The sequence below is a fragment of the Thalia democratica genome, chromosome 2 (assembly GCF_965202585.1).
Source record: "Thalia democratica chromosome 2, ktThaDemo2.hap1.1, whole genome shotgun sequence".
NCBI classification, from domain to species: Eukaryota; Metazoa; Chordata; class Thaliacea; order Salpida; family Salpidae; genus Thalia; species Thalia democratica.
Window position 1 is genome coordinate 22,657,688 of NC_139166.1, and position 22,333 is coordinate 22,680,020.

The 22,333-nt window shown below is 28.5% G+C and overlaps 1 protein-coding gene across 1 annotated transcript in view; it reads left to right on the forward strand.

Moving 5' to 3' along the window:
* The window catches only part of LOC145828453 (supervillin-like), a 31,223-nt gene extending 12,012 nt beyond the window's left edge, over positions 1-19,211 (forward strand). Inside the window, exons 8-31 of the mRNA XM_082936213.1 lie at positions 287-440; positions 704-887; positions 1,272-1,447; positions 1,705-2,079; positions 3,808-3,939; positions 4,243-4,371; positions 5,378-5,448; positions 6,593-6,743; positions 7,226-7,338; positions 7,848-8,058; positions 8,205-8,362; positions 8,588-8,811; positions 10,207-10,354; positions 11,121-11,227; positions 11,763-11,911; positions 14,423-14,520; positions 14,832-14,886; positions 15,308-15,445; positions 15,646-15,754; positions 15,892-15,936; positions 16,740-16,949; positions 17,200-17,337; positions 18,074-18,210; positions 18,473-19,211. Of these exons, the coding sequence (XP_082792339.1) occupies positions 287-440; positions 704-887; positions 1,272-1,447; positions 1,705-2,079; positions 3,808-3,939; positions 4,243-4,371; positions 5,378-5,448; positions 6,593-6,743; positions 7,226-7,338; positions 7,848-8,058; positions 8,205-8,362; positions 8,588-8,811; positions 10,207-10,354; positions 11,121-11,227; positions 11,763-11,911; positions 14,423-14,520; positions 14,832-14,886; positions 15,308-15,445; positions 15,646-15,754; positions 15,892-15,936; positions 16,740-16,949; positions 17,200-17,337; positions 18,074-18,210; positions 18,473-18,709 (3,649 nt within the window). The 3' untranslated portion in view covers positions 18,710-19,211. The remainder of the gene's footprint in view (positions 1-286; positions 441-703; positions 888-1,271; positions 1,448-1,704; positions 2,080-3,807; positions 3,940-4,242; positions 4,372-5,377; positions 5,449-6,592; positions 6,744-7,225; positions 7,339-7,847; positions 8,059-8,204; positions 8,363-8,587; positions 8,812-10,206; positions 10,355-11,120; positions 11,228-11,762; positions 11,912-14,422; positions 14,521-14,831; positions 14,887-15,307; positions 15,446-15,645; positions 15,755-15,891; positions 15,937-16,739; positions 16,950-17,199; positions 17,338-18,073; positions 18,211-18,472) is intronic.
* The last annotated feature ends 3,122 nt before the right edge of the window (positions 19,212-22,333 follow it).

Sequence of the window (22,333 nt, forward strand, 5' to 3'; positions counted from 1 at the left end):
GTATCAGGATTTTTCTCTTTTTGCAGTTGATTCACACTTAAATTTTAAACATAAATCAATCAACAAAAATATTTCAAGTTGAAGCAGGAAATTAATATTTTATGAAGGTTTAAGTTTTTTTATGAATTTTACAACTATTTTTCATGAAAGTCAATTTAAAAGCTTTTTTTTTGGAGACAAGTTAACTTTTACTTCTTACCTCTTTATGCATTACGCACTCATTTAAACTTAAGTAAATTGTCTGATTTTACATTTCAAAGTTCAAGTTCTATTAAACATTCAAAAGGATGAAGAAACTGCAAGCGAACAGCGGGGACTCTTGGAGGAGAAACTTGAGCAAGCCCGATTTCAGAAGCTCCACCAAGAACTCGAGCGTCACGAACAGGCTCAGCATGATCCAGAAGAAAAACGAAAATAAGAAGTTTACTGACGAGAACAAAGTAGTTTTTAAAACATTTAAAGAATTAACTTTAATTTTAACATTCACTTTGATTAGTTTACCCATTTAATTAAGGTGTAAGATTATTTCTTTGAAGTTTGTGTGGTCTAATAACATTTCTTTACCACACGAGTTTTACAGATATATATCTTAAAAAAACAAAAAGGTCCAGAGTTTTTATATTCAGATAGATTCAAAACCATTCAGTTTTGTGTCAAAATTCAAACGCTAACAGCCACACGTCATGATAATTATTCACCGCAGAACTCGGACACGGACTCGACCAACACGGACGCGAGCGCGGACAGAGCGAAGAAACCGCTGAAAGTTCAGAACCTGATAAACGACATCAGGATGGACAGCGAGAAGTGGAAGTGCAAGAGGGGCAAGCAGAACGACGCCGACCAGTTCACCACCGAAAACAAACTGTCCAAAGTAAAGCAGCTGAGTTGGTTTCATGTTCATTTTTGGTTGTTTTCTGTTTTATTTTTATATAAAAAATTATATGTAGAGAGAGTATATAGTTTCTTATGCTTGCTTATTTATAACATTTGTAACATTTTTGTAACATTCTTTTGATTTGGTGCGTACTTTAAGTCAGCTTTTATTGTTTCGGAAACAAAAGTTGCATTAAAGTATTACTGTTTCGTCAATTACTTGAATTTTATTTGAAGTTTATCTGTATAAAGTAATTTTTTTTTGTGGCATTGAAGTTATACTAATCAAAGAGAGTTATTCAGCAAATTTATATGCACTGAATTTTTTTTAAACAAAAACGTTCGGTTTACTTCATTTCAAAGGCGTCAAGCCGAAACTTCCTTTCAACAAACAGACATGAAAATACCCATCATAACTCCCAAGGTGCGGAGGGACGTGCTGGTGATGCCGAAGAAGAACGAGGCGGTTCTGAGCGAGAAGGACGTGCGAGGCAGCGACGTGAAGAGCTTGAACGGGCTAAGCAAGATTTCCCAGCTCGCCAAGAGGGGCCTCGAAGACAACTGCATCAAGGTGAGTGGGTGTGTGAGGCTGCGATAAAGTTTTCTGTTGTTTGGCTGTTATAAGGTTTTATGTTTTTCAAATGACAATACGTTGAAATATATATGTTGCATACAGCTTTTTTTAATCAAGTTTACAGTTTTTAATGAAAAAAGAGTATTTCTTTTTTCTTAATCACCTGAATTAATTATAATCAATGCATTAAACGTAACTATTGCCCTTTAAAGTTAAACTGAATTGTTTATTTATTTTTGTATTTGTTAACGCAGAAGCGCAGAGGCAAACGGATGGAAGTGCCTCAGATGTGCGACGAAAACATCGACAGCTTCTTCGACATTTCCCACGCTAAAATTCCCTCCAGCACGCCGGCAGCGAAGCCCCCGCCAAAAAAGCAGCAGAAAGCGCGGGAAAGGAAGAAGTTGTCGGAGACTCTGGACGAGAGCGTCTTCTCCTCTCTGTCGGCCGTTTCCTCGCTGACGTCACTGTCTAGCGGGGAAGAGGACGATGACGTCATCAGCGGCATGAGCGACTCGGAGGTGTCGGAGGTGCAGAATTGTCCTGAGGAGAAACCTGAAAACGGTGAGGAGAAACCTGAAAATGGTGATATGCTGGCTTCGGAAGACAGTTTCGAAGATGTTGTTCCGGTGAGTTTTTTTTGTCGGATTTAGCAGAAAAGTTCTTACTTGGAATTAGAAATAGTATTATTGGGCTGCGTTATTTATAAAATAGTATATTTTTAAAACTAAAAATGTTCTTGAAAAATAAAACTTCAATGAAATTACAAATTAATTATCAATAATTCGTACTTAAAACCTTTTTTTCTTTTTCTTACAAAAAAGCTATATTTTATTAGTTTTTCACAAGTTGTAGTTTTAAAGCTAAAAAAACAAGTTGTGGGCCCTAGGTTACCAACCGATGTGTTACTGTAAGTTACTAATTCTTTCTTAGTAAATGTTAAAAGTAATTTGTTTTTTAATTATAAAATGTTCGTATTCATAGATTAAACTGTTTTCATACAAGTTATAAAGTAGAAATAGGAATTATTAATCATCTAAACTTTACTAATTGTATCAATTTTTTTTTCATTTTACAATAGAAATTCACTCTTATAGCTTAATAATATGTACAGTTTAAATTTGTGTATTTGTCAACCACTTATAAATAAACTGTTAAAACTTATATGCTCTGGTCAAAAAAGTAGTAACTCGGTTTTACTAAAACTACAGTTTCTAGGTAAGAAGTTCACACTAAGATAAACTGTTCTAATGAGCTGTGAAAAAAAAAACTAGTCATGCATAAAAGAATTTAGTTTATTGACAATTTTATTTATAATTAAACAGTTTTGTTTCCTGCTATTTACAGTTGTAAAATATTAAGTTTAATTTAAGGTGAATACCTTTCTGACAATTTTATTTTAATTCCTGTCACTTACTTTATTGTCCTAAGGTGTTTTTAGACTTTCACAGTGTTCACATGTGCTGCAAGTATAAATTAGTTGAAAAGTTCTTATTGAGCAGCAATTATTTAAACAATTTTAGTGTATAAATATGTTATTTAAATTGTGCAAAATATACTTGTTAAACATCAAGCATGATTGAAGTAATTAATATAAATATAAAAAATTATTACATGTACATACATTGCACATGTAAACATATTATTTTCTGTGTAAGTTATATTGTTTACCCATTGAAAAGTTTTATTTAGCTATTGAAAGTTTGATAAGTTTAAATTTGGTATATTTTTATTATAACATGCTTATTTAAAACATAAATTATTTATGGTAGTGCAAATAACATTGTACTTTGGAAACATTTTTAACTTGTATCATCCGATACATGTTTTTATAGATATATTCTTTGTTTTTACATTAAGAATTAAAACAACAAAGAGTTTTAAAGAGAATTAAAACGTTAAGACTTTTAAAATTAGTTTCACCTAAGTTTATATTAAGATTTGTAATACATCTAATTAATATACTTTTTAACAGAGAATTTTTATTTAGCAAGACTAAATATTTACAGACGAAATTGTTCTAACTTATTAATACTAATATTGGTAATTTTAAAAAGGTATTATAAAAGTTAAATATGCTTTGATAATAAAAATAAATCCTTGGTTAATTGAAACTAAGCATGTTTAACCTTTTCTAATTTGATTATATTTTTTATCCGCTTTTTGTTAAGTTTTTATTAAAAGTTTTAAATTATTTAACTTCTCATACCTTTACTTAGTAATTTCTTTACACTGAAACTTTTAAATCTTTATTTAAAAATAAATTTGGAAAGCATTTAGATAAACAAGTTAAAATTTAACTCAATAACTTTATAAGATTTTTTTTTTGTACAAACTACATGTGTGCATTGTTGCAGGGCGTCAACCATTTCTTCTCTGAAGCCGACTCTTCGAAGCTGGAGTTTCGCAGGAGCGTGAGGAGAAACACCAAGCAGCGTAAGAGCCAGAAAAATCCCCTGAAGGCGCTGGCCGCCAGGAACGACTTGCAGGTTAAATATATAACCTTCTGTGGACTTTTTTATTATGTTTTTTTTTTCTCATTTTTAAATTTTGTTTACAATTTTTTTTTAGCATATATCTTATATTAGCTCTTATAAAATTTTTTATAAGTAAACTTTTGTGATTTCCATTTTTTTTTTCAAGTATTTATGTTTTTTAGACAAACGGATTGCTGGTAAACTTTTTGTGTGTTTTTTTCTAGCATTTTCGCTAAAATTACTAAAAATTATTAAAGCCGTTTTAAACATAATTTTTACATTTTTTTTTTTTAATTTTCAAAATTCAACCAACAGACCTCGTACGTTGAGAACCACAGCAACATCGTGACGCTGGAGGAGCAGCGGTTGTCATGCATACGCGGCAACGCTTCGATGACTTCCAGCGCGCTGGCAGGACTCGCTTCGAGAGAAGACATCAGGAAGGTTGTCATGGCAATTTTTCATAGTCACGTGGTTTTTGCACGCGGCGCTTTTTCGACAAAAGCTGTTTTTGTTTGCTTTTTAGCCAATTAAAAATATAGGTGTTGCGTGCACTTTTGTTTGCGTTTGGTTTTAAAAGTTAATTAAAAAATATACTTTTAAGGTAATTTTCTTGCAATTCATCATACTCGTATTAGTTAAGAACAACTTGTTTTTGTAAAAAGTCTTTTTTTGCTATGATTCACTGTTATAGAATGCAAAACGCTAGGTTTCAATCGTACTGTATGTTTAAAATTTCAACACAATGGTTTCTTAAACTTGCTTATAAATTTATCCAAAGTTCTATTCTCAACAGTAAAATTAAATTTCTTTATTATCTACCAAGCTGATTTCATCTGATAACCTTTATTTGCTTACAAAATTGTCCAATTTGCATTGCAATCTTCTTTATTGCGTTGAAATTCGCTAGCGTTACGTGTATTTTTTTTGTTAAGCAAGCCCACAATGCACATTATTAATTTAAATGCATATTGAATCAATAGGGGCTGTAATTTGAAATAGCACCTGTATTGCTTGAAGTTATTTTGATATAAATCCACTTATACACATAAAGTTTGCAACATTTCATTGCGGTATTTACTTGTGCAAGATTAAAAAAACCTGATACCTTTGAACAAGAATAAAACAAATATAGCGTGGTACATTTTTACGTGGTACACATGGTTTTTAAATGTCTTTTGATACAAAAAGTTTTAAGGAGATTTAAAAATTTTCCCCGCTATAGCTTAGCGGTTGTTCGCTTGACTTATGTTGACAGTCTTTTGTGTTGTTGTTTTTTTTATTGTATGTTTTCTTTTAGAATAAACTTAATGTCATAATGTAAGCTTGACATTTTTATATAGCAAGATAATACTCCATTAAAACTTTTTTTTTCTTATTTTCATTTTTTTTGTACTTGATTGCAACTATTCATCACTTTTTAATGTAACTTTTATTAAAACTTTAACAGGTAAAGTTGAAATCCAGAGATGACCGGTTCACAAAAGAATTGCAGCCATGGAAAAAGCTGATGCTTCTACGGTTTGTTTACAAAATAATAAATTATTATTAAATCAGGCGATAGTTGTGACTTTGTGCTCGAATTTTATTCTTTGTAGCTTAAAAAGTTGAAAATTTTCTTTGTCAAAAGCGCCCTTTTTCGCTCAAAGTGATCTATTTAAAAGTGGCATAAGGCACGCCGCAGTACAAAGCGCTTGAGTGCAAGTGCTGCTAAATAAAACCGCCAAACATCACAAGTGTATATTAGACGAGTGTTTATTATAAATTCGCGTGTATAATCGCTGATGCTATTATACGCATGTTGTGGTTGAAATGTTCTGATTTTTACGTAAAACTGTTTTTTATTGGTATGTGATTTTTTCAAATGCTTTTGATTAGAGATGGTTGCGGTTAAACATTATCTCCTTATATGGTAAAATTTATAAGTGTTTTTCACAATAACAACTATTTGCACAGTATTTTATTTATTGAACTGACGCACTGAATTCTATTAACAATTGTTTTTGTACATTTGCAATTGTTTCTATGGAATTAAAAACAAAATAACTTTTTTAAAGTTTTTTCGTATTCTATCAAATAAAATATTTCTGTTATGATGTTATTGAATTTCATATGTAGTTATTATTTTTAACTGAGTGAAAATAAAGTATTTTTTAGTATTATACAACTTATTACACAAAAATAAGACTTATATTTCAAAAAAACTATATAACAATTTATTAAAATAAAACATAGGGTCAGTAAGAAAAATTATCTATATATTGAATAGTTCACATATATCATGTTTCTAATTTTTTTTCCTAAATAACTTAACTTCTTGCACTACACACAGAAATATCTCACTACGTTAACATGAGTTAAACTTTACATGTGTTTTGTGGTATTAAGTTCGTATAAAATCAAAATCTAATTTGTCTAAATTCATCACTTATTCATGACAGTTTTTCAACGTCTGTAGAAATTAACTTAACAATTTTTAAACAGCCATATTATTTAAGTTTTTTCTTTTAAACGTAAAGTTACCTGTAATCGTAAGTTGTATTTATTTTAAAAATTTTATGAGGTACATTTATATAAAACATAACCTTAAATGAATCACAATACGGAACCTTGCTTGTTATTTAATCAAAAACATGCTGGTTGACTCTACAATTTAATTTAACAGAGTGAAAGGCAGAAGACACGTTCAAACGCGATTGGTCGAGCCGTGTCACGCGTCACTGAACAGCGGTGATGCGTATCTGTTGGTCACCAGTGACAAACTGTACGCTTGGTTCGGCCAGTACTCCAACGTCATTGAAAAGGCTAAAGTTCAAGTAAATAACTGTATTTTAGAGTTCAGTATTTATAGCAGTAAAAATACAAATTTTTATTACTAAAACTTTTAAGTCTTAAATGAAATACTTAATTAGTAATTATAATTTCAAGATAAAATACAGAAAAAAAAGTGTTTTGAATAAATGCTTATTCAGTTTCTTTTTTTTTTTTAGTTTACTTAACAAAAAACTAAATACATGTTTTCATTTAAATTTTATCATCTCTTGAATTATGACTTTTAGTGCTAAAAGTGATTAAAAATTTGTGTTCTTTACCATCTGATAATAACTTTTTTCTTAATTTTTGATTAACAAATTTATTTTATTTTACATTTAGTTATCATTTCATTCAGTGCTGGTCAATATATTTTAGAGTATAATTTAGTTTACACAAACCGAAAATTAGCAATTACTATAAACTATTTTCGTTTTCAAACAAAGTTTTTTATATTACTTGATTTATATTGGCAATAATTAAATAGGAAATAGCAGACTACATAATCCACCAAGGTGATTTGGGTAGCACTGCAAGAAATCTCACCGTTTACAACGAAAATTCAAAATGCTCCGAATTCTGGCCTCTTATTGGCGGAAAGTTTGTTCTAGTTGATTTTTTTTAAGGCTAAAGTAGAATTTTGAAGACAATTTATTTTAGATTTGAAAAGAGAAAGTACTTATATAAACTTTATCTATTATTTAAATACCAGCTGAGTTTTTATGCATAGAAAATATTGTTTAAATGTTACCTAGTTAAAATTTAATAAGAGTTTAATAATAATACAACTGACGAGCCCTTTAGGGCGAAACGTTGTTTTGTAAAAGAATTGTCACAAATTATAATTTATAAAAAACTAAAAGTATACAACATTTTTTTACGTTTAATGTTATGCAATCTGTTATAAAAAGTAAAGTTTTAAATAAATTACTTGAAAATAGTATTTAAGGTAGTTTTCAAAATCAATACGGTCGTCTCAATTCAGATTTTTGTTTTTGATTATTTCTTACTCTTAACTAATTTATAAAACTGAAGTATACCAAGTTTTAACTGTACTAAAACTATACTTTTTTTCTACTTAAACATATCTTAACTATTTCTTCCAACAGGGGGGAATACCCGCCTTCGGGAGGGGACGATGACGACGAGAGGTTCGAAATTTCCGCGGAAACCTGCATTAAGTCGTACCAGTTCGAAAGCGGCAAGCTTGTGCCGTTTGATGAGGCTTGGGGGAAACTCCCCACCATGCAACTGCTGAAGAGCGATAAAACGTTCGTTTTCGATTTTGGCGCGGAAATGTACGTGTGGCAGGGAAAAGAGGTTTGACTCGTTTTTGTATTTTAACTTTTTTTTTGTTTTATATTTTATATGTTTGTTAATATTTGAGAGCTAGCTTAACTTAAAATACAAATTTAGAGTTTGAATTTGTGTTGATTCTATTAAAGCTATTGTTTTAATTGAAACAGATTCCGTTTGAAGAGCGGCAGCTGGCGGTTAAACTTGCAAAAGTTTTGTGGGAGCAGGGCTATGATTACACGGACTATAAATTCGTTCCGTTCCTCCCTAGTGACAAGTGCACCGTCGATTTAAAGGGACCCAGACCTGATTGGGGACTTTTCGCCAGGTATTTTTAATTGATATTCAAGTTATACAAAATATAAAATATGCTTTAAACAATCTTTGCATTTTTCAACATGTTACATAGAGTTTTGTTGTACTTTCTTGGTTAAAAAATTACAAAATAAAACTACACAGGCAGAAAAACAAAACTATAAAAAATAATTTTTAATGTTTTTATTTTTCCATATAAAACGAGCAATCAACATTTTGCAATTTTTTTCCCCTCCAGGGTCAACGAGAACATAGAGACGTCCCTGTTCCAGGAGAAGTTCGAGGACTGGAGCAACATCAAGCGCGAGGTGGGCGAACGGGAGGACGTGTTGAGGGAGACGAGCAGGGGGGAGGCGCGGGTCGAGATGCGGAAGAAGATCGGGATGAAGCCGGACATGACGGCGGGAGACGTGGCGAGGATGAAGGAGAAGAGGAGCAGACACCGACCGATCATGCTTGAAGGTTTGTAAGCGTTGTCGGAGTTTGAGCGTGTTTTTGCTGATAGAAAAATTGTAGAGTGCAAACAGTCATGCTTGGAAGGTTGTGTTTTCAGTTTATTTTTCATCAAGGGTATGTGACGCAATTTGCTTGTTTGAACTTTTTCGAGATTATTCTGAGTGTTTCTGAAAATAGTGTAAAGAGTTTATTGTTTGGTGGTTTTAAAAGTTGATACAAGTCAGTAAAATTTTTAATATATTTAGTATTTTTTAACTTGAAATATATTAAAATTACTATGTAAATAAGTATAAGGATTAAAAAACACAATTAACTTAGTACAAACATTAATTATTTTATTTTGATAAATCTAGGATGTAAATTAAAATATAGCGAGATACATGTTGGCTTTCACAAGTTTATGTTTTGTTTTTTTAGTTTTTATTTTAAGTAGTTTAAAAGCTTTTATTTTTATTTTCAATTTATAGTTTTTAAAAAGTTATTTTAAACCACTGGTCTTCCACTGTGTTTTTGAAAAAAATAAATCAAGTTAATTTAGTAAAAGTTGTATTGAATAAAAATACGTTTAAAACGTCAACAATAAAATTTTTTAGTCATAAATTTTAAATAATAACATCATAAAATATTTTTTAAAGTAAACTAGAAGTATCCTGTTTACTTGTATATTAAATCGTCAATAATTAGTTTATAGTAAATTTTAAAATGCAGCAATTGTTTTTCATTGACATAAAAATAAAAATCAACTTGTTTTTGTCATTCAATCAAAAAAAGTTCAACGCAGTTTTTAAAATGACTCATAGTATTGTCTACTTGTGTTTTGAAAAAATAGTCTACAATTTTCAATTGTTTTTTAGTTTATTTATTTGTAAGCACAATTTGTTTTGCTTTTTACAAAGTATGACTGACTGCTGTAATTAAGCCGTGTTTTATTTCTACTCTTCTTTTTCATATGACTTTGTTTTATTTTTGTCTTTTGAGTTAGAATGTTGAAGTTAGTTTATTAAACACTTACTTACTTATGAAATTTTTAGGTTTTTTTCATTAAGAACTGCATTTAAAAAAACTTTTTTTCTGCCGTTAAATAGCTTTCAGTCACAATATTTTTTACAGCTGAGTAAATTTTTGTGAAAATATATTATATAAGTTTAGTACAATAAAATTTCCAGCAAATTTTATGAGTATCTCTATTAATCATTTTTGTAAACACTTAATTTTTTTCAACAAACCTTTATAATTTTTTTTTTACAAATAATTTTTTATAACTATCATCATAAACTTTCTACATCATATTTCATCATTCAATCAAAAACATATTTCATCATAAACTGCCTCAAAATAATATAAAAACGTGTAGTGTTTACCGTTTGTTGCACCACCATTTATTTATTTTCATCCAATCAGGATACGACTTGTGGGCGGGGGAGGACGAGTTGTACGACGAGGACGGGCGGGGGATCAGGGTCAACCACAAGGACGTGAAGGTGTGGATCGCCGACGGGAGCGAGATCGAGGAGGACAAGAACGACGGCAGCTTGAAAGTTTTGTACAAGTCAGTTTGTGTGATTGAAAAATAATATTATTACTGAATTACTTTGCAAACTAAGTTTAGGACCTCGTCAGTGCTTAAATAGATATTGTTCAAGTAGAATTCTAAAAAGGTAAAGTCTTGGAAGAATAAATTCATTATTTCTCCTCTAGTAGTTGACATCTCTTTATTTATTTTATGAAAATCAAGACATATAGTATTATTATATTACTTAAATTATTGCTATAAAATAAAATGTATAGATTTTTGCCTACTAATGTTGTTAGATGGAAAAACAAAAGGTTGAAAATTGAAATGTTAAAAATCGTTGTAAATTTATAAGGTTATTGTCAACTTAAACCTTGGTTTGTGAAAGAAGTGGTGTTTGTTTGAAATCAAATTATCGTTCTACTAATATCAGATTTTTGTTATCTATAAAAAATTGTGTCAATTTTTAAAGTTTATAGGTGTAAAATAAAAAGTAAAAGTTATTGCCTTTAAGTAAAACGAAATTTAGGAAAAATCTAGAACTAAATTAAGTTTATATTGTTTTCAGTTTAAAACTTTGTTTTTTTCTGTGTGAAAATGGGATGTAATTATTTGTAATTAAAGTTATTATTTTACTGACATCAGATTTCTGAAACTTTTTATTAGTTTACTTACAACATACCACGAAAGTATTTAGCCGTAAAATAAAAAGTGTGTATTATTGGCTCCAACTGACGTAGAACATTAAAAATCACTAAATTGAAAAAAAAATGTGAACTTATCAAATTTTCTTTCATGACAGAACGGAGACTTGTGTGGTCAGATGGAGATACAGTTTGTCATCGACTGGAAAATTTTCTCCTGAAGTTGCTGAGAAAAACAAGCAAGATGAAGACCACTTCACCTCTGGTTTGTTGAATTTTCGTGTTGTAAAAACAAATTATTTTTACAATTTATATTATTTTGTGTGCGTTTTTTTTTTTTAATTAGCTACTAAAATCTGACAAAATCTTAAACTGAAAAGAGCAATATCTTGTTTCAAAAAAATTAATTCTAATTTAAACTGAAATGTTACTTTTGAGATTTAAAAGAGATGAATCTGATTTGAAAAGTTAAAAGTTTTAAATAAATATAACGGAAAATTATTATTTTATTTTTTAATAATACTAGATCATAACATCGTTTCAAATAATATAATAAAACGTAATTGATAACAAATAAATTTCAAATTTCTAATATTAGCTACAATTTTTTTTAATACCAACAAACAAAAGTATAAACTTGTTTAAGGGCTCCATGTGCGAAAATAAAAACGTTTTGATAAAAAAATAATTTATATTTTACGGTATGTTTTATTTTTCATAAATACAAAGTTATTTACATAAAGCAAAAATTAAACTTTATAAACTAGTCACAAACATTTAGTCTCATTAACTCCTGACAGACTTGTTGAAGGGGTCCAATATGAAGGGAGACACGGGCAGAGACAGGACCTCATACTTCATGTGGAAGGGAAGCCAATCGAGCAACAATGAACAGGGAGCGTCAGCCCTGTTGACCGTGGACCTCGACATCAAGAAGTCGGCACCGCAGGTTTGATTGATTATTTTGATACATTTGATTACTTTTTGATACTCATGTTCATGATATGCGTGCTAATTTACTGTTTTATTTGGGACCGGTTTCGATAAGAAAAAAAAACCTGACCTTGTTAAACAGTTAGCAAAAGAGTCTTTTGAACTTTTTTTTAATTAAACTTCGGAATTCCCATCGAGTTAATCAATATCAATCAAAGTGTTTTTTTATTCAAAAAAATTTCTTACGTTAGCTCACGTATAAAACTACTGTTTTGTATATTTTGCAGCAAGTGTTTAGTGCTTTTAAGAGCCGATAGTTTAAATTTAAGGTTTCATTTTTTTTCTACAAAACTTTGATTAACTTTTAGTTAAGTATTTGTAAGAAAATGTTATATTTAAGTATTTATTTAAATTTAAACTTTAGTTGCATTTAAAGATCTTAAAAAAAGGTTATATTTAAAGTTTAATTCCTTATCTTTAGGTTTAAAATCCTTTTGAAATAGCAGTTTTTTATACTAATTCAATTATATCTATAAAAATTTATATATATAAAATTAAAAAAAAATAAAATCAAGCTTCTGCTGTAATAACTATCGATTAAGATAGTCTCTAATATAGTTATGTAAAAGTTTTAATTTAGGCACATACTTGTAAGGCAACAACATGGTTATATATTTTTTACTTTATAAGAGTAAGGAAACCACTAGTTTGTAAAATGTAAGAGTATGACATTATTTTTTAAATTACAAGCATTTATAAGGTCAGTTTTTTTTTCCGAAAATCCGTTCGTAACTATATAATTAAGTTGTTACTGATTTAAAATACAAAGAGATAGCTGCACTAAAAGTTTTATTTTGCTAAAATGTATATCTCCAAACTTAGTAGTGATAAAACTTGAAAATATTTAAATTACAACTTATAGTGGTATGATTTTGCTTTTCAATTTTTTTTTAGTAATCTTCTTTCAAATAACTTTGTAATGTATTATGCGACTTGTATGAATTTTATTCTTGTTTTTTGTTCTTTTTAAGTTTATAAAAATATTTATACAACTTTTAGGTCATTATTACATAACAACTAACTTTACGAGTTGACAATACATATATTTACAAGTTCCCTTAAAAGAACTCATTTAAGATGATGTAATTTTTAACATATAAAGAGTGTTTAAATTGTTTCAAGTGTATTTGTTTTATTGTATTGCGGTATATAAGTGGTTAAAATGACAATAAGTACAATTAAGTTTTCTTTGTTGTTTGCTTTTAGTTTGTTATAAATATAGTTTTAGTTACTTTTAAATTTTATTGTATATCTTGTTTTAATTAGTCTTTTTTAGTACAGTATATGTTAAAATTGTAATTTAAAATTGTTTTGAGAATCTTTTTAAAATAGAAATTGGAAATATAATATACAATTTCTCTATTTATTTTAGTGTTAAGGAAAAGTTTATTTTTAGTTTAAATTATCAATACTAAAATTATTTAAATTTTTTTGTAATTTATACGATACAGCTTTCATTAATTAGTGCCAATATTAATGACACTAATTAATTAAGAAAGTGTCTAAAAATTGTATTTTAATGAGAATTTTTAATGTGTAAGTAATTAAAATAATTAAAACTACGAAATTGTCGATAATTGATCACGAAATTTATTGAAAACCATTTTTTTTAAACGATTTTTATAGAACGTTGAAATATCTAAGCTTGTTTAAAATTTTAACAGTTGATATTTATTTATGAATATTTATTTTATTTTAGATAAGTATATAAACTTCATTAAAAAAGCTCTATTTAAAAATTATTAAATTTTAAAACCAACTTTACCGAATGTTTTAGGGTAAACTGGTAACACCAAACAATTTACCACAAGTTTTCTTTTCGAAACAGCTAATCTAGCTGCGTCTAAACGTACTTACGTGACCTCCAGGTTAAAATAAACATTCTCTCTGTACCAAATCAATGTACTTTGTGCATAGAATTAACAATGAGCAAAAAAATCAATTACTTCTGCGCGAAATGAGACCCCGATGCTGTTGTTTGGAGGTACACATATCGGCTTTCGTGTTGCATTGAGCAGCAACTTTTTCTTTTATAACCTTTATTTTCGTTGCACACAATCGATCCACTAACTTCCGCGAATATGTTGTATTTTGGCAAAGCTGCATTAACGCTGTTAGCTTAAAATTTATTTTAACACTAAAACTTGTTATTGATAGATATAAACAACACGGCATTTGTTTAGAAATTTTTGACATGATCTTAAGCTTAGCCAGTACTTCTGCTTAAAAAAATAAAGTTGTCTGCTTGAGTAAAACTGATATGCAGCAACTTTGTCTAATTCAACTCAACTACTTCCCATTGTATAATATTCTGTCAGAACTTAATTATATTTAGACCTTAAAACTTTATAGAGGTTTTTTTTCATTAGTTATATACTATAGTTTTTCTCTACCAAAGTGTTTAAAACTTAATATTAACATTTTCCTACCGGTTGTATTTTTACATAACAAATAATTAATATAACAGATCCCGGTATCAGAAGGTAATGAACCTCCATTATTTGCCAAATTGTTCAGAGGCAATCTTATCATCCAAGATGGTAAAAGAAATGAACGTTTCTATGAGTAAGTGGGGTTTTACTTTAATTAAAAGGTTTGCTTATTTAGAAAAATTTCAATGTATATTTTATCTGATATAAATTTTGTTTCTTTATAACGTTTTTTCAACCCGGTTTAGTTGACGGTCAATATAAGTTGTAATATAGAAAATGTTGCGCTTTTTTTAATGCTAATGATAAACCTTTGTCTTATTTTCGTTGTAACTTTTTGTGTAATTTTATGTATTCCTTTGAGTTTTTTTAGTATTCAAAAAAATGTTTAATTGTTACATAAGATACAGAAATAACAAATTAATTATAAAACGTATTTAATTATAGTTGGAGGCTATTTATTGCAAGGGGAGACAGCTTGGAACGTGGCTATCTGTATCAGGTTTGTTTTTCACTTTGTTTAGTATTTTGTATTAGAAATAAGTTAGGACAAAATTATTATTTCCACTGGTAGAGTAGTTACCTCTACTGGTAATATTAGACTAAGCTAAAAAGTCTATCTTTGTAACTACTTTTGAACTGAAAGTTTCCTTTACAAAATAAGCATGTTTACTACGCAATGCTTTGCTAGTTTTTATATCGAATATTGATCAGAGAAAAACGTTTTCTGTTTACTTTTCAAAACACTAATGGTATTTTAATATATGTTATGAATAAAAAACAGTATTTTGAAAACTGTTGCACCCTTACTAAGTTGTCCTCGTCAACTAATTTATAAAAACTATGACATCCTACCTAATAATTTTAATTGTTGATTATTAATTTTAATACCATCTGATCATTTTACCAACAACCTTATTCAGGTTCCATGCAAACTGTCCTCGCTGAGATCCACCTGCTCCTTTCTGTTTCTCCACGTGAGAAAGGGTGGCGCTCTTGTGTGGAACGGATGTAAATCGCCACAAGTCAGCAGAAATATCGCCAATCACATCGCCACAACGGTGAGTTTTAAAGTATATAAAATCAAAAATAATTAACAAACTAGTTAAGTTAGTGTATTGCATATTTAATCTTTATTTTGTTTAAATTGGTTGATTGCTTATTTATAGTTATATTAACAAAACATTCTGCATCAACTTTTACACTATTGGCAAAGGTCTATGTACTTCTTAATTCTAACTAGCAACTGTTTAAATTTCAGATAAAAGAAAGCAGATTGAAGCTGATGGGTTTCCGACCTCGAACTCAGGAACTGGAAATAGAAAATATTGATGAGGGGGAAGAAGAAAAAAATGAAAAATTTAAAGAAGGTTATTATCTTTTAACATTTTTAAAGTGCTCTTTTTTTATACAAAGCATTATTTAAAGATTTAGTTTAAAATTAAAAGTTTTTGTTAGTGCTACGTTATTATCTTTGGAATTTAAACAAAATATATGATTTGTGCAGTATTACTGCGTATAGAAGAGTCCATTGGAAATAATTACAAAAGTTGTAAGTTAAAAAGTAGTTTAGTAAAAACGGATCACAGTAGATTATATTTTTAAATCACAAAAGTAATTTAAAGATGGAAATTAAATAAAAGCTGACAAATTTTAGTTTGGTATTTTTATACATAATTCACAAAGTTAAAACACTGTTGTTGCTTTAATTCTTTTAGTATGTACAAATTTATTTGGTTTAAAAAATAAAATCTTCAGCACTTCAATTTATAGTTTTAACATAATTAATGTAACGAATGATTTAACTACTTGGTAAGAAATTTAAAGATTTCTATCTGCTATTTCTTATTTAGAACTTTGTTATAATTCTTTTGATTGAATCTCATTTTATAAACTTTTTTTCAAACTTGTTATTACGTAATTTAGATTATAAATTAAATCTATACTATTTGTAATTTTTTAAAATTGATGCCATGAATTTTTTATAGCGTTATAAAAAAGTAAATTTATTTAATTTTAAAACACATTTAATTACACAATATTATTTTAATGAATTCCAACGTTTGAAAATAATCAGTAGCACCTACTTAGATAAATTTGAAACCAATTTGTTGTGTGTAGTTTTTTTCATTTAAAATTCTTATTCAAACTTGTAGTTTTTAAAGAAAAACTTAGATAGTTTAATTTTTTTAATAAAGTTAATATTGTTACATAAAGACTATAAAGACTTTACCATTTATAAAATAAAAATAAAAGTAATTTATTTCAAACTTTCATATTCTTACAAAAAATATAGCAGCTTTATATGTAAAATTAATTCAGAAGTAAGCAAGTTTACCTAAACAATCCAAACAGCAATAATGTTCATGAGGAGGGAGAGGTACAGAAGCCTGCTCGACGTCGACCAATCGCCGTCGAGCATCTGCGAAAGCAACCAATCGTGCGCGAGGATGTGGCACATGACCGGCCAGAACGACCAGTTCGTCGCCAGACCGCTCGAGCTGATGGTCAGCAGCAAGTGGTTGCCGCACACCAGCGACCAGTTGAATGGCTTGTCGAGACCAGGTTGCCATTTGATTTCGCTGTTTTTTAATTTGTCAAGTAAATACTTTCTACATAAATGTTTACAAGTATTTTTATTTAGTGCATGTATTTACTTGTTGTACATATTTTTTTTTCTCAATTAAGTACACTTAAAAGAAGCTTTTAAAGTTATGCGATACAGTAAATTAGACGCAGTATATAAAAATACATTTTTTTCATCTCAATTTTGTTTTAAACTTCATAAAATTAAACTAATCTCACTGTTCAACAGCGCTGGTGATGGTGGAGAGCATGGAAGGAGTTTACTTGTGGGAAAGCACCTCGACTGAAACCTCAACTGGGTCGTCCAAACGTCAGCATGACATCATAAAGAGGCTCGCTCTCGAAACCTGCCTCAACTACATCAAAGGTTTGTATAACTTTTTAGTAAAAATAACTGCTAAAGTTAATTCAGTTTTTTACCAATAAGAAGGTTTTACGTTTTTTTTGTACTAAAGCAGGGTTGCCACACACTCAGGGAAACTCTGGGAATTTTGAATATTATTTTTAAACTCAGGGAAACTCAGAGCAGTTTTGATTTTTTCTAAAAATTTCAGGGAAATTTTAACAATTAAAAAAAATATCAGGGATTTTTTTTTTCTAGGTCTAGAATGAGATTTAGTTAATCCAGTTTTAAAATTTTGTTCAAAACAGTTAATTTTGTTTATTTTCAAGTGATTATTTAGAAATTTTTTAGCCTTGCGGCTAGTTCTTCAATATTCTTAGAATTAGCATTGTAATTTCTTAATAAGTAATAAAATCTTAAAGGATTTGAAATAGACTCAGGGAATCTCAGGGAAGTTTATGGTCAATCAGGGAAGATTTTTTGACCCAGAGAGTGGCAACCCTGTAAAGGCACCACTTACAGTAGTAATTATTTAATATGCAATAAACTTTAGCTGTTAGTTTTCTAAACTAAAAAAATATATTTATATAGTATACTACCTAGAACTGTAGCTTACATCATTATTTGTTGATTACGTTTTGCTTGTGCAACATTTATATGTTAAAAATTTTTGTAAACGACTTTAAATTAAAAGTCTTTACTATAGAAGTAAAATTTCAACTTGCAAACAGAAAATAAATAAGTTAGGTAACTTCTACAGAACACCGCAGCGGTGAGGACATAGAAACGTTGCACATCAGCGAAGGGGAAGAGAGCATAAAGTTCAAGTCCGCCTTCGATGTCTGGATAGAAGAAGACAAGGACGATCCCATATCCAGGAAGAAGAAAGAAGATGATGTTTGTTTATTAAGCTGTGCTGACTTTATATTATAATTCATAGTTCATGAAGTAATTTTAAAAGCTCATGATTTATTTGTTGGGCTTTATGCTACCTTTTTTAATGATTGTAAACAAATATTTTTAGTTGTATGTTTTTTTTTGCTTATTTATTACAGAGTAAATATTGTTTTATAAAAACTTCTTGAAAATTAGTTCTAGTGGTTCGATTCCGCAGACTTGTACTTTTCGTAGGAAAAAAAATATTTTGTATTTCCTGCAGCGGTTCAACAAGAAGCCGAAGGATCTCTCCGAAGTGCTGCGGGGACTCTCCCGGCTCACGTACACGCTGGAGGAACTGCGGGAAGACAAGCTGCCGGAAGGAGTCGATCCCAACCACTTGGAGACGTACCTGAGCGGTAAAGACTTCGATCAATTGTTCGAAATGAGCAAGGAGGACTTCTACTCGCTGCCCGTCTGGAAGCAGGTGAAACTGAGGAAGGAGAAGAATTTGTACTGAAGTCGTTTTCAACAATTTATAGAGTTGACTCGCATCACATTTTTAGTCGTATCTCATTCTAACTCTTGTGAGTTTTGATTCTGCGTTTACTCAAGAAGCTTTTATCGAATTGCATTCTGTTGTTTGAAGTTTCTAAGTTAAGTCACAGTTGATTGGCATCAATTTTTAAAACAAGTTTAAGGTTTTAAGCCAGTCCTTTCACGATGTAGGAAAAAGAATTCAAGTTTGTATTAAACTTTTTTTTTGTATTCCACGATTCTGTACTGCCTCAATTTTTTTTGTACTTTTATGATAAATTAAGCGGTAAATTTATTTTAAGTCTGACCAAATATTAACAAGCATGCTTTGTGACTTTATTTAATTGAAGTGCAATCTTTAAAATTTGCATTTTGACTTTTTTTTTACAACCAAAGTGTTTTATTTCAGACTAATTAGTTTAGATATTTTTATTAGATTATTTCTAATCTTATTAACATGTTGCTTTATTTTGTGTCTTCATTAAGTAATAAAAGTTAACTATAATTTTTACCAAAAGCATTCTTATTATGAGTTAATGTTTTTTTGGCTAGATATAATACAAGTTGTAAAGAACTATCTAAAGAGATTCGAAAATATTCAATTTATTTTTTATTTAAAAAAATGTGTATAAGTGCTTTATTTGGAAACATTGATTTAAGTACTATAATAACAGGCTTGCCAAGAAAGCTTGAATCCTTGAAAAATTTAAGAGTTTGTGAAATTTAATAAAAAAAATTAGAGCTTTCAATATAAAATCACTAAAAAACGGTTTAATAATAAAATGATAAAGTTTAGATTAGGTACGAAAAATTTAAACATATTTTTATCATTTAAAGTTCTATTTATTTTGAAACACCTAAATATAAAAATCATTACAGTACATATTTTTTTTATTTAAGACTTTTATTTTTACTTAAACTTAATTTTATACTAAAATGGGAAAAAAAATTACTTTCAAAAACCTGGAAAAAAATTATAAAATATGGAAAAAATTCAAAAAACTTCGGAAACCGTGTAATAACCTTAAAGATATAAAGTATTACGGAATTATTATTGCAAGAACTGCATTTATCTCAAATATAGTTTAAAGTAATCCAATGATGATTATATTTATATTCTTTTAAATCTAATTTTAGCACTTTGCAATAACCTTATATCTTCCAACATATAAGGGTTTTATAAATTTGATATCTCTCCCATTAGCTTCTAAAAACTTCTTAAACTACAATCGAAAAAAGTAATATTTAAAAGTATCATTGCAAAATGTACTTGAAAGTGTAAGAGTACTTACAAAAACCAGTTTCAAAGCAAAAAAAAGTTACTAACTGTTTTAAGTTAGTCAAATACTTTTATAATATAAGCATAAACTTGGTGCACTTTTTTAATATTTAAATCATTAATTTTAAATGTTTCTTTAGCAAACTAGTATCGACTTACAATTTTGTGGTTTATTTGTTTCTAAAATCATTAGTTTTTATACCTAATTTTTGTGATCAACTATTTATTTCTTAACTACAATACGAGTAATTTTTAAATATTACAAATTTAAACTTTGAATAATAAATATGTAGCAAAAAAAACACTTTTTGTTACATATTCTGTTTTTTAAAACTTATTTTCAATACTTTTCACAAAATTAAATATCCGCGTTTTCATCAAGACACCAGTTTGTTAGTTAGCAATCGACTTCTTTAATTAAATTTTCCCACAAATTATCAACCTCATATGAAAATTTATGGTCTTATAAATGTGGTAATATAGAAAAGAGACTTGATGAAAAGCTGTTTATGGTTCTTAAGTATTTTTTAGCTTAATTCATCACTAAAAAGAGCCTAACCGTTTTCATTATTGTAACTTACAAAATAAAACACAGTAAATTCAACTTCAAAACTCTATTTGTGAAGTACAATTTTTCTTAATATCAATACTGCCAAAAGTCTAAAATGTGTTTTTTTAGTAACTCAAAGCTAAACCAAAGTTGCATCTTTATAAAAAAAGCTTGTTAAACAACTTTATTACTTACTCAAACCTATTTTTATCTGTAAATTTTTTGAAAACTTTGACATTATTAAACTTTGTGAAAATAATTTTTATTTAAGTACCAGCTCAATCTTTTTACCAGACTAACGTTAGTTTTTTATAAAAGCAGTTGTTGAGCTAACAACTATTTTGAATTGAAAAATAAGCACAATTAAAACTTATTGCAACCGTATAATGATAGGTTTTTGTTTATATTTAAAACAAAGAAATATATATGTACATTTTGACTTTTTTATCCTGTCTGGGCGTACATTACTAGTATTTTTTAGCGGTAAAACTGTTTACGCATTTTTTTATGGAAAGCGGAAGTTATCTAAAAGACATGGACTCGTTTTTTTAACCTTTAAACAAAAACTTTTTTTTAACTTTCTTGGACATTTTTTACTGGTGTGCTTTATTTTGTGATCGACAAAAAACAATTTTGATGGTTTATTTTAATTACTACATGTTAATATTTTTTCTCTAATTGCTCAAATGTAGTTTTTTTGTTTGAAAATTTATAGTCTAAGGCAGCAGTCGATAGCTTTTTATAAGTCGCGAATAACTTTTTTGGTAAAATTCGCTAAAAATCTTCCACCGGCAACAGGTTTTTAAAATAATTGCAGTGATAAGTATAATAAAACTCTTTTAATACAAAAATATGATGAAACAAACATTATCAACTAGTAACTAATAAATATTCATTCTAAATACTAAAAGTAAGTTTTAACTACAAATACTTTTTATTTTTACTCGAAAAGTATGTTCGTAGCTGAAAAGTACCTCGCGAGCTGCAGTTTGCCGACCCCTGGTTTTTACAAAAAAATATTATCCACCGACAACCTTTTTAAGGGATGGATAATTTTGTTAATAAATATTTGCTGGTCGTGTTTCTTTGAAAAACTTCTTGGCGAACCAATGTACTTTTTTTTATTTATTCTGATTTTTTTTTAACAATTTTTGAAATCAAAACTAAAATGTAATGACCGATGAACTTACAGCATTATTATATCCAAATTAAATCAAGAAAACATTTTTAAAAGGTATTTATTTAAAAATTCAAACATTTTGTTGTTATGCTTAAGTTGTTTTTGAGTAAGAAAATACGGTACAGACCTCTGGTATGAGTCAATAGTATAAACTCTTGTTGAGTTGTTAGCTTTTATAATCATTGTTTTAAGCTTTTACATTTAGTTCATTTAATATCATTTTATTTAATGTAAACTCATTGACAATTGTTTAACTTAAATAAAACCTTTGAAAGTATATTAGGTATAACAGTTTTTTTTTCAGAATTTTTATTTTACTTTTGATTCAAACTTATGTGTAAAATAATGAGAATACTTAGTAATTTAACTTTAGTTAACTTAGTGATGGAAATTATTTCTTTTTTTAACTGTTTGTTTTACTCAAAAATTGGAAGCAAATATATAAAAACTGTAAAATAATCAAATCCCATTTTTTCAAAGTTTTTACGAATAATATTGTTGTGTTACATGGAAATTATTTTAAGTATAAAGCTTTTTAATTTGGACAGAAACTTAGTTTTAACAATACTAAAAAGTTATACATTTTAAAGTTGTTTTA